The 13,466-nt window shown below is 40.6% G+C and overlaps 1 protein-coding gene across 3 annotated transcripts in view; it reads left to right on the forward strand.

Annotated features, from left to right (window-relative positions):
* LOC140307469 (transcription factor SOX-6-like) overlaps positions 1 to 13,466 on the forward strand; it is a 114,241-nt gene that overhangs the window by 45,837 nt on the left and 54,938 nt on the right. For all 3 annotated transcript variants that reach the window (XM_072386373.1, XM_072386374.1, XM_072386375.1), the window contains exon 5: positions 12,288 to 12,377. In XM_072386373.1, the coding sequence (XP_072242474.1) occupies positions 12,288 to 12,377 (90 nt within the window). The remainder of the gene's footprint in view (positions 1 to 12,287; positions 12,378 to 13,466) is intronic.

Genomic DNA, 13,466 nt, shown 5'->3' on the forward strand with positions numbered 1-13,466 from the left:
AGCGAGCGCTCACTTTGCTTAACATGGCTGATCCTCCTGCGCACCATATCCACAGTGGAAGATGTTGTTCGGCTTCGAGCTGCGCTCACCCCTTGTTGGGGCACTATTGGCAGTCTGCTACTCCGAGGAGCCTAAAGTGCCTGTGCCAGTTCTAATGAATAGACATGGCCTTGCTTTACAAGAGTGGAAGATTTTTTTTCTTTATCCTGCAACTGCAGCCTCATCTTTTAAAAGCTTTATCAAGAACTCTTTGAGACTGTGTCAGGTAGCTGTAAAAAAAAATCACCCTTTTACCTGGACTTTTGCAACATACAAGCAGAAATGGTAAAGAGAGGGTGAAGGTCTGACGTTTTCCTGGCAATTTTGCATTTCATGTTGAGCCGTGCCAGTGTTGTGTGAAGGTTTAGACACAAAGGCATGCTGCACACAAAAGGCTTTCTCTCTGCTATTAAAGCACTTAGCACTTATTAGACTGGCAGGGTGGTTGCCAAATGAAATGTTCAAGGCCAGGATGAGGGAACATCAGAAGAAAAAATATGGTCTCAAGAGTCACTGTAGAATGGAAACAATCCCCCATTCTCTGTCATTTTGTAACAACAAATAAAAACTTGAGAGGCTGTTAAACAAAAGCCCAAAATAAAAAGATAAATAAGCCAAACAAAAACCTGTGTCCCATTATTAGTCATTTATCCAAACTCACCTCGTCTCCCAGAACCCTTTATATAAATATGATAAAAATAGACAAAAGTGGACCCATTTAACCGACTACCAAACCAAACCACTCTGAGATGCTGCCTGATGGACATGAAAACCAGTGAAGTGTGCAATTAAGCTCCCTCTGTTTTAATGAGTGAATTATGATTATCTGTATTGTTGTGCCTCAAGAGAGCTGACCTGCTGTAAGCAGGGCCTGGCACAGGCAGCATGCCCTCATGCCAACTTAGTCAGCCATCTAATGTGCCTTGTGCAGCTCTGGCGCCTGGCAAACACTTAAAATCACTCTAATCCCTGCTTACACCAGATCCTGGATGAATTACTGTACAATTCATGTGTTTCATTTGCAAATGAGACAGGGCTCAATTACCGGTGCGCCTCACTGTTGCAGAGACACCTGTGCCACTGGTTCATTAGTTCATTAGTCAAGCTGGAGGTTTCAGGAGGCAACCTTCTTTTTTTCTCTCAGACAAAAGCATACAGAGTGACAGAAAATTCTGACAATACACAGCAACATAGATTGTGTGGAATAGTTCTCACTCATGTGAGACATCTTAGTAGGCATCAGTCGGATAAATCTGGACACCATCATGTCAGAAAAAATATGTTTAATCCTGCATTAAAGACAAAATCCTCCTTATGTATCTGTTTTAAAAAAGTAAGTGGAAAAAAAGCAGCTTTACTCAATCGCTCAAGGCACTCATTAGTTATTCATGAAAACCAAGACCAGTGATGCTATTTCAGAATTGTGAATGCCACCAACTGCCCCTCCCATCATATGGAAACGGGCAAAAGCACAACAACCAATCTGGCATTAGTGGTAACATGATGATGCATTTCTAGGATCCAGAAACCCCATCTTCTTTTCATAAGTCATCATAACTGTCTTGATTGATTCATTTTTGTGGAAACTTGAACTTGTAACAGCTTATAATTAAGTGTTAAGTTTAAAATGCGAACCATTTTTGTTTGAACCCGTTCACGTTTCATTTCTCGCCCCGGAGTATTGTTTCAACTCTACACAGGCTGAACTGACGGAAACAGTGATGTTTCTGAAGTCTGAAAGGTTTATGTGATTTGCTTATTGGTGTGACACAAGAGGAGCTCAGCTGGAAAAAAAGTGCAATTGTGAATTTAGCAATATTTGAGTCAGATATTGGAGGTTCTTTTTCTTTTAAAACTATTTGTAATTCACATTTATAAACAATATATACCAAGAAAGGGCTTCACCGTCATGTGACCACATGTAGCTGCTTGTGTATCTACCCCTTTTATGAACTCTGTTTTGTGGGTTTTAGCCCGTGTTGTTCAGTTTTTAGGGGCCTGCCCTGTGACTTGAGTTGAGGCCAGGGCCAGAGCTGGGCACCCAATCACCCATATAATGGCTTCTCCAGCTGGAGAACGGGTGGGATGAGGGACAGGGGGGGTCAGAGCGAGGCCAAGCCTTCCTCTATAACCTTGTTTCTCTGTGACAATAGAGACAGTCTGCTAGGCTTCACTTTGTTCCTCTAAACTGCTGAAAGCTTGTTTCAACATATCTGCTGTTACCGCCACTCAAACTGCGGAACGTGCTGCATGCTCTGCTTTTGAAGGCCTTGTAGGCAATGATCACTTATGTACAACCCTGACCAACCGACCTCTGTGGGATTTTATTTTATTTTTTTAAATTGTGTTTTGTGACAGAAGAAGTTAGTTTTAATTAGAAGTTGACTTTGCAGCTTAACCCGTGCCTGCTATCATCTGCATGTTTATTTTCATGCTGAGCTGCAGAGGAAGCAACAGCCTGAACCATGTCTGAACTTCAAACTTGTGCAAGGCCTGTGAGCCCTGTGTGCCCAGTGTGCCTAACCTGTGTATGAGTGTGTGTATGTGTGTCAGGTAGATGTGATGACAGCTTAACAGGCAAGTAGGTTGAGCCCCAAGAGTTAATCTTATTGACTAATTAACAAAGCCTTGGTTCTGGCACTGTTTGCCTTCCTCTATGGGATTGGCAGCTTGAGCTGTGATTGTGTGCAGGTAAAGGCTTTGTGTGTGTGTGTGTGTGTGTTGTGTGTGAAGATTTGCATATTGAAGGTGATTAAGAAGTTCTTGTTCCAACTGACTTGTTTTGACAAATGGAGCAGCGAGGAGAGACTTTACAACCGCAAATCAGAAAAAATGGGATGGTGTGGGAAATGTAAATACAAAAAAAAAAATCAGTCTGTGACTTTTTTTTCACTGCAGACAGAATTAAAAAGCAGATCTGTAAATATGAAGCCCTTTTTTTGTAATTCAGGACTGCAACACATCCCAAAAGAATTGGCACGGTAAAGCTTTTTATACTTTGTAATGCAGTTATTCTTCTTCCAAACAATTAAGACACATCGTGGCATAGGATACAAAGTGGTGAATCAGTTCAGGCATTTTTTGTCACATTCTTCTGGTGTGCAACGCTGATGGGGCATTTTTTGGTTAAAAATAATCCACTTTCTCTGTTGGGAACAGGACTGCAGACAGGCCACTCCAGTACATACCTTCTTCTTGTGCAGTCATACCTTTGTAGTGCACGCATAATGTCGTTTTTCACACTGGTACATCCTCATACGATCAGAGTGGCTCTTGGATTTGTTGCCAATAAGACTTTGAATAGTGTTTTTTGTCTTTGCACAAGGCTTCCATTTTTTTCAAAAAGAAAAAAAAAATACAGATCCAGTGTGTGGTTGTCAATCCCAGTTGTCTCCGAGCCCAGAGAAGTCAAAGCCATCCTTGAACAAGGTTGAAATTAGGTTTCTTTTCTGCACTCTAAGGTTTTAGGTGGCATTTGTGAGTCTAACCTAGCTATTGATGAATGATGGTTCTTGGTGCACTGAGGGAATCCTTCAGATAAGGATTGTTCACTTGCCTTTTATAATGTGAAACTCTTCCAGATTTCAGATTCCTTCCTTCCTTCCATCTTTATTCATCTTTATACTCTGCACTGTAGAGGAAGAAATATGTAAATTCCTTCCACTCTGTCAATGAGGAAAATTGTTTGAATATTTCTACAATTTGTTTGTTGACAAACTTCTACACATCTTTGCCCCTCAAGGACTCCTTCATTCATTGATATGACTTTTGTACCACATCATTATTACAATAACATGTTGACATTACCTGTTTAGAAAAGCACATAAATATATATATATATTTAAATACCTCATTGCAAACCCCAAATTACTCTTTTTAAAAAATGTTTTGCTAATCTGAAGCTCAGAAATTGATGTATGAAATTTGAAATTAAGTTAAAAACACAGTTAGATACAAATAAAAATATGAAATATCTTGATACAGACAGCCAACACACAAAAGTAGTAAGATTCAATGTGTTTAATTCATTTGCTGTATCTATACTGTCACAACATTTTCTGAATTGTAGTTGTATTTCATCCAAACTACTGAGTTTGCTGGTCAGTGCCGCTCTCCTCATCTCTACCAGTGGGCGCTTTCCCATCTGTACTTCTTGTGGTTGCTTTCAATCTATTACTCCGTAATTGATGGGGCTCTCTTCATTAATGATCAGCCACAGTCTGTGGGTTGTGACGGCACAGTCAGTGGGATATGCCTGGTAGTGCTCTCCTGTTCAGCTTGGCTGCAGGCCAACCAGCATATGGTCTGGGTGCATGCAGTGTGGTTTGTTGGAAGAGTTTTGAAAGTCGTCCAAAAGAATCACATTAAATAGTGATTTTATCAAGTTCTCTGTTTTTTACTAGGATTTCAATGAACTGTTAAATTGCTGGATAATTTGGTCAAGGCCAACCTAATATAAGATGAATGTAAAAAAAAATTGCTGGATCACTGCCAAGACATATCGTGTTTGAAGGCAGTGGAGCATGACTGACATAGCTCTTAAAGATTATGACTTTAATTCACTGCTTTATGAATATAGTTTGTAAAGTTGTTTGTCTCCTCTGAGCTGATATGTAGTGGTTCTGATGTATATTGCTTTTCAGTGTTAACCCTCACATTAAATTCACAAAAACGTGTTCATTGTCATAGGTTTGCAAAAGAAAAACATTTGAGAATGTCTAAGAATTTTCTGAAATGTGTTAGAGATCTCGATTTGTTGTTTTAATCTAAAACAAGTGTGACTGAAAAACAATCTGAAGCCCACAGGTGCACATTACGAACCTCCTTTGCATTTCAATTCATTTTTGCAATAATGACAATCTATTACTAAGTGTAAACAGAGCTTTAAACTACAGTGAACATATTCTTTAAGAGAAAAATTATAATGTAAATCCAAATTAAAGTGCCCTGAACAGATTTTTATTTTTACAAGTATCTCAGACCAGCTGCAGGCTGTCTATGAGACTACATGTTTATTTTGGCGCTGCACTTTCTGGATGCTGGGTAATTCATCACACTGCACTGATTTTGATAGCAGTAATTATTTTGTTGCCAAACTGTTTTATGGACATGCCAGTCCAAGAAGTGCATTACAGCTGCATGTTGATAGCACCTGCTAAAAAGTTTTATAGCTGATGATAGCTCCTATCACAGATGATATGAGGAGCAGCTGCGTTGCATGCATATTCTCTCCTTTGCATTTCATCCTTGTCTAATCCACAGGATTGGGACTAAAAGGTGTGAATGAGGATGCTCAGGTGGCCATGTTGGATCGTCTTACTTTTTATCCTCCTTGGTAATTTTTGGAGCAGTTGTTGACTCAGCCCAGACTCACTGATATTTGGCTCCCTGACCCCCCCAGCCAAATCACAGGCCCCGCCCACCCGGGTTCCCCCGTGGGGCCGACCCAAAACAATGCTTCTATTGTGTCCGAACCACACATCTCCCTGTGTCTGCGTGTCTGAATTGATGTGTGTGTGTGCGTGTGTGTGCTAAGTATGGTATGGTCTCATATATCAAGCCTAAAGTGGAACCAGAAGCCTGAATCTTGAACTGGTGTTTTTGGAGCATGTGTTTGACAACAAGCCAGTTTTGTACCCTGGATATAAGTGTATTCAGCTCCACGTCAATGTATTTTATCTTAAACAAAAAGATGAGATTTCAATTTCTGATAACCCTCAACCCTGTAATTGTTCTCAGGTTCTAGATTTTATGCATTGAATATGAATTTCTATCTTCTTTTATCTTATTCAGGAACTATAGCATGCAACAGCGTTAGGGTCCCATATGTCACAGATTTATTTTAAATATGCACAAAACTGTAGAACTGAATTTGAAATTAGGTGAACCGACCTTTTGGTGCATTGTATGCCTGGGCTTTTGGCTCCTCAGTTTGTCTTGCTTCATTGTTCTCCACCTCTGACTTAACCAAATTAGGTGGAGATGTTACCTATTTTATGCCTAACAAGTGACAGCTGAGGAATAGAATCAGCTTGTAATGAGATACGTTGCCCATCCAAGTTTTGCAAAAAGAATCTTGAGTGAGAGCACGAGTCCTTTGCTTTGTGGACAAACCCTCACCCTGTGGTTACCTAAGAGTTAGGCAGCAGTGGTTATTGATATTAGCGCTGTAATGCATGGCAGACCTAACCTTTGTGACTGCTCAGCAGGGATCAGCGGTGAGGCTTTTCTAGTATTAAATGCTCACCTTCAGTGGAAACACTATACTTTGTCTGATTTGGGGCTGGAGGATTTCAAACCTGATCTTATAGCACTAAAGTACTTTTCTGCTGTCAGAGAGTATTTTATGAATATTTCCAGCATGGGTGGTTGCATCAGTGTGAATCCAAAAAGCATCCTTGACAATGTTGGATTTGACTTAAATTTGATGAACTGCTGGCAAAATAAGTTATTCATTCATCTTTATGTGCGTTATCATTTAAAATTCAGCAACTCACTGTTACAACACATCTTTCTATCTATGTACTGTATCAGATCTGACTGGTCTTATTGCTGGGCAGTGAAAGCAAATGTGTGTTTGAAGGAGACGCTGCATGTAAAGAGGATTGGATAGCAGCACTATCTCTCAGAAACTTACCTCCCCTCCCCAAGTCAGCAGGCCGTCCGCTTTCTCAGGCCATGTTCTCTGACGAGAGTGTCTGGGTGTCATCTGACAGATGAAAATAGTGTGTGTGAAACATACACCGTGCTAACACGCAGCCAGGCTAACCTCTCTGCAGTGTAATGGTTTTACAACACTGAGCAAAGCAAGCAGTGAGATTGTGTGTGTGCATGTGAGCGGGTGTGTGTGTGTGGGTGTTATATGCGCCCTTTGTGCAATTAAACGTCTCAGCAGTGTAGTGGCATTCTTTAATCGGTGTGTGTGGTGTGTGTGTAAGTTTAAGTGCTTCGGAGTGCACTGGTGTTCTGATATCAGTGTGTACGTGTGTTTGTATATGTGTGTGTGTCTCTTTACCCCTCCTAGCTGGTTCCTCTCCTCATGTTTGGACATATGTTGAGTTTTATTTCACTGAGACATCAATCCTGCTGGCCAGCTGTTAGGACAGCTGCTCTCTCTGTTCCTCTCCTGCTCTTTTTCGCTCTTTCATTCACTCTCCCTCTATCTCTCTCCATCATTAGTCCTATCAGTCTGTTTCTGTTGGGCTGCCTCTTCTGCCTCTTTTTTCTAATATCACTGGATTTTTTCTTTTCTTTTTATTGAACTTCTTCTTTCTTTCTTCCTTTTGCTTCCTTCCTTCCTTATTTCTCACCTTCCTTCCTCCCTTGCTTTCCTCTCTGCCTGACGCTGTGGGGTCTGCAGCTGAAGTCACAGCCCTGACATAAATTTGGAAGTGCAAAGTGTAGCTGTCAGCTTCCATTTACTCGCGTTCAGCAGCAAAGTGAAGACACGAAATATTTTTTTTCAGCCGCGGGTGTGCTATGCAAACATCAGGCACCCACTAGAACATCGGCCTTTGTTATCTTTAACATTAACTAATTTTTCAGATTAATGCCTTTTCTCTTTACCTTGGCATTTATCTGCAGACTCCTGAGCTCAGAGTTCCTGAGCTCTGGCACACCATATTACGTGTGTGTGTGAGCGAGAGAGAGAGAGTGAAAGAGACAGTTTCCTTCAGGTTGATTATGAGGGAACCTGTGAAAAGTTACTATTACTAGAAGATATGTTGTATATCCTCTTCTACATTTCAAAAACAAACTATCACACCACGATCTAATGTGATACAATGAAGAATACATACAGTGTAAAGACCTAAAAAAAATGTGTGACTTCAGAACATTCTGTAAGAAAACATCCAGATTGGAATATGTTGTATATGTGAGTGCATAGGTAAGTGGAGGGTGAAGAGTTTATTTTGGCACATATGGAAACATATGACATTGCTATTTTGGATTGCTATGTTTGTGATTTCCAAAAACTATGATTTCAGAAAAATGAATAACTGGTGGCCATAGAATAAGGTAAATCTACCTGTCACACATAAATTACTCAGGATACTCAGTGTTTCTATCATTTGATAAATGAGAAAAAGCCTCTCCGCGAAGGACATTTTATCGAAAATTTCCCTCCATGAGAAAATTTTGAATACAAATAAACTGACATAGTAAAAGACCCAATGACTCATAGAAGCCTGTGGCACATTGTATATTTCTTGGCAGTGGCTGTTTGGGACTGTTGATGCTTGCCTGCCACAAGCAAAGTGCACAACAGTAAAGCTTACAGTATGTTGTCTGTTGCTTGTGTTAAACACCCAAAACACTGTTTCTTGACAGGTAGTCGTGAGGACAGGTGATGAAATCTTGTTTACCCAAAATATTTGTCATCTCGCTGGCTGCTGAAGCACTGATTTACGGCTCCATCGCTTGATTAATTTATTATCTCCTTTACTTTCCTTCATCCTTCACTCACTATCTTTCCCATTATGATTTTATTTCTTTAAGCATATGTGTTCGTTTAATAATTATTAATAAAAAAGATGAAAGATGAACAACAATTCATGACATATTACACAGTGTCATTATTTATTTAAAAAACTCCCCAAAATGCAGAAACAGTGAATGAAAAACTAATTCACACATACACTCCTTCTATAGGACATAAGAGGGTAAGTAGCAGCCAGGTGTGTGTGAGCACCTCTGTAAAAGCAGAAGTTTTGTCAGTTTTGTGAGCATTTAGGTGTCAAGAAGGATAGACATCAGTAATGATCTTAGTGAAACAATTGTTACTGCCCACCAATCTGTGAAGAGTTATAAGGCCATTTCCAAACTTTTTGGAGTCCATCATTCTCAGCAAGAAAAATTCTTCAAAAGTGTAAAACTGTACAATGCTCACAGAAACTGAAAAAAAACAAAGAGCTACATCTCAGACTCTACAGGCCTCAGTTAGCATACAGTTAGAGAACGACAGAAAAAGTACAAGTTGTTTGGAGGGGTTACAGGAGAAAGCCTCTTCTCTCTAAGAACATGGCAGCACTGCTTAGCTTTACAAAGCTATATCTGAACAAACCACAAGACTTCTGGAACAATGTTCTTTGGACCAGACCAAATTGGAGATGTTTAGTCATTATGCACGGCGCCATCTTTTGTGGAAACCAAACGAAGCATATCAGCACAAACACCTCATACCAACTGTCAAACACAGATGATTTGAGCTTATTTAGCATCCACAGGATCTTGACACATTACAGTCAGTGAGTTGACCATGAACTCTTCTGTAAACTAAAACATTCTTGAGTCAAATGTGAGGCCATCTGTCTGACAGCTGAAGCTTGGCCCAAATTTTGTCATGAAATAGGACAATGGTCCCAAACACAGCAGCAAATCTACAATCAAATGGCTGAAGAGGAAAAGAAGAAACACAATAATATCTTATGTGCTGGTGTTCATCTTAGGTTGCATGTAGTTTTTTAATTCTAAGATCTAGTAAGGACCAGATCATTTTTTTCAGAATGTCCTGATATATTAAACTTTAGAATTGAAACAGGGATCACTTGCTATTTCATGTGAGTACAAAAAGAGCACCCCAAAGAGGCTAATTCTTCCCAATCTGCTGGGCTAACAGTTTTAAGAGTTTGGGTGTTTCATCATCTATGTTATATAAAAGATTTGAATAACTCTGAGAAATCCCACGCACATGTGACATACGATTTTAAACCAATGCTGAATGACCATGATCTCAGGCCTTCAGGCATCACTGAATTAGAAAACAGCCATAACTGCATCAGACACAACAACATTTCCAAAAGATGTACCGTATGTTGTTGTCTGAGCCTGAGCACTTACTGTTTTCAACCTCTCTCATTCCTCAAAACCATTTTTAAAGAAGAAACAAACATTTTCAACCTCATCCCCATCTTCAGCATCATTGCTGTCTGTCTGACCTCCTACCTTCCATCTCTCTGCCCCCTTTTCCTTTCCTCCTCACCCCATTCATCCTTCCTCTCCCTCCTCTTCTTGAGCCGTCCATCTTCTGCAATTCTCCTCCACTTGATAAAGGAGCCGATGTTCAGACGGTGAGGAATTTTTATCCACTCTCCAATCTAAACAGCACTTGAACCTACCTCAGCTTAGGCGACAGATAGAGAGCCATCTAGGGTAAAACATCTCCCTCTCATCCCTCTTGTCTTTTCCTCTTCCGCTTCCCCTCCCCACTCACACTGCACCCCTCCCACCCCCCACTGTCTCCTCATCCGATCTGTTTATCAGTTGAAGGGGGTGTAAATTGTGCATCTGAGTACACACACGGTTGACTTATGCAGATGTGTCCTGCAGTTACAGGTTGTATTTTCCTCTCTAAGTGCTGCCATAAATTACGCTCTGGGATTTTTTTGTTTGATACAAAGCCCCTAAACAAATGCACGTTGGCGTCTTTAGGTCTTGTGATGACAGAAAAAAAAGTCTCTTCTGATCCTGTCCTATATCTCCCCTTCTTCACTGACTTTGAATATTTGACGCTAAATGTATACATACAGAGCCACCTGTCCAGTAAATCTGCTGTTTAAAAAAATAACAGGTGGATTCCATTGTCCTGAGGATGTGGAAATTGTGTTTATTACACGACAGTACTGCAGTGTGAGCTATCATTCTGGAAATACCTGGAGTTTTTTCCCTAATATGGGAAATAACCACCAGAAATGACTGTATATTTGAAATTGTTTCCTCATTTTTATGGCTGTCCCTGTCACTGCCATTGTATCACTCCCCCGACCCCCAGCCTTTGTTTACATCGACCCCTTGTGATTTGGACCAGTGCATTAGCTTAATTACAACAATCATAATCCGACTGTAAACATGCAAAGATTTAATGGTCTCAATGAGGAAGTTGTGCTCGGCTGGCGGAAGGCATCTCATGACCGCACAATGTGCCCGTACGCACAAACTAAACATTAAGCCATTCACAATAGACCATGTGCCGTTATGAGTGCCTATAGCGCCTTTTGTCAGGATAAAGGCACCACAAATGAGCTATTGTCTGACTTAACCATTCTAAATCAGGCAAGCCCACAGGGGCATGTTTTCGACACAGCACCCAAGAATGTCCTTTTTGTGTGTGTGTGCGTGTGTGTGTGTTTGACATCCGTGGTGACTGAGGCTTTGGCACGGAACCCTGCGTGGTCCTAACACCATCTGCGAAGCGTACGCTGGCATGAAAGTCAGAGTTTGCACACAAACTGAGAAGGGTTGAAGTAGTGTGTGAAGCAGCGTCGCATGCGGGAAACTTCTGTAGGTGTAAGCCGAAGAAGAGTGAGGTGTTAATGCTTAGAGGTACAACCCAGAAGATTTCATCAATCCTGGTCACCTGTTGCTGGCCGTACCTGACATACGACATCAGAGCGAGTCATATATCTGCCAACAGCACACCTAAACAAGCCAGGGATGCAGAGGATTCATTGTGTCACATTGTTGAAAGAAAAAACATTTTCCCGTGCAGCTGCATGAGCAGCATTTTGATGTAGCCGGCCGAAGTGCTGCTGATTCTCCTCACTCTACAGATTTGTAACTGTACGTAACATTTTCTGAGGGCATATGTTCTGTAAAACCCTAATCAGAACATTAAAACTCAAGATTGAACTTTCAGCACTGAAAACTGAAAATGCGCAAACTTTTCTCCTTGCACTCTCTTCCCACACAAACACTTTTGCTCACACATGTGCACTTCCCTGTCTCTCTACAGTCTGGCAAAGAATTGAAAAGTTCCCATTGTTTAAAGGGAAGTTCACTGCAGGACTCCAATTGAACAAATGGGACCTTATGAATCTTATGAGACCACGTGTCTGTGATGTCTATTATCCTGAGGCTCTGAGACACATTGTGAGAAAGAAGACAGCCACAAACAGGAGCCCATCTCTGAACAATGCACACATTCTCAATCTGGTCAGCTGGATGGCTGCTGCATTTATTTATTCATTTATTTTTGAGAAGAAGCTGGAGGAAATTTTGGGATTTAACAACTCTTAGGAGAGACAAGAACCCATGTCTTTGCTGTCTTGAACAGTTCCCACCGTCCTTATGCTCACAATCTGTCAGACTTTATGCTTGTGGATCTCAGTGAGGCATCTTTTTACTGATTTATTTTTGCTGATACTAAACCAGAAATGACTTCATTGTTCTCATTAAAGACGTACTAAAAACAAACGAAAAATGATAATAATGAAATAATAACTGTTTCCTTTTCCTTTTTTTTTTTTTAGAGCCGTCTTGCATGGAGAGACTCCTCTCCAAAGAGTGGAAGGAGCGTGTTGACCGCCTGAATGCCAATGAGCTGCTGGGCGAGGTTAAAGGTAAGAGTCAGAGAGATGTTATCCACAACAAGGCCAACATTCACGTGTGCAGCTACAACTAAATCTGCATTCCCACTGTATAAGTGAGACGTTAACGTCTTGTGAAAACAGCCAACCACCTTTCCTGTTTGCACAAAAATTCATACCGTACATGGTAAGCGCTGTGAAAGAAGGAAACACAAACAGGGAGACCACGATAATTAGTACCTTTCTGAAACCTGCAGATCTTTGGCATCTGAAGCTCTTCTTTTTCTCTTTGGTTCACTGAAACATCAACATATAAAGCAAGCAAGTGGTATGTGCACAAAAGAGAAAAAAGATTCTGCTTTACCAAACCTGAATTCAAGGGTGAGAACTGTTCAAATATGCTGTAATTCTCCCCTGAATGTGCATACTTTCAGAGCGTTTCTGCATATGAAAGCCACAGAGTAAACGGTCGCCCTGGCTACCTGTCGAGCCGCTTTACACACTACAGGTTGTAATTGTTACTTTGATTAAAGGTTGTGTATGAGGGGAGGGCCTGCACAAGCGCCAATATTTTTGTCCACATCAGCAAATAGCATTCATGAGACTATAAATCGTACCGAAGCGAATGTATTCCCGACCTGCTTGAGTGTTCAGATGTGAAGACAGCAGCATTGTGGAGCGATCTCATGTTAAAATTTCATTTAGTGGCAGCAGCATGAGGGAATCAGATGCCAGTCGTCATCTTTAATGATATGATCAAAGCCTTTCATTCTGTTTTGTTACGGTCTTACTTTGCTTGTTAAATAAAACATATGACTGTTCTGCAGTCAATTGTTAACAGAAATCTTTAACCAAAGCACATTGTAAATATACTGTAATATTAGCTGGATCACCACCACTAACATCATCATATCGTGATTTAGAAACTTTTTTTTAAGCATTGAACTTGTACAGCATTGTAGGTTTTTACCACCATGTCTAAATGGACACAAAACACAAAATAAAGGCAATGTCTTTATTTTGAATTATTGTGCCTTGAGTATGTAAAATCCTCTTTGCACCAGTTGAATAAAAGGAGATTCTAAGTTAGTGTTTGAATAGATGATGAAGAAAAACTGGGAG

This window comes from Leuresthes tenuis, unplaced genomic scaffold, assembly GCF_036924035.1.
Source record: "Leuresthes tenuis unplaced genomic scaffold, fLeuTen1.0.hap1 SCAF_5, whole genome shotgun sequence".
NCBI lineage: Eukaryota > Metazoa > Chordata > Actinopteri > Atheriniformes > Atherinopsidae > Leuresthes > Leuresthes tenuis.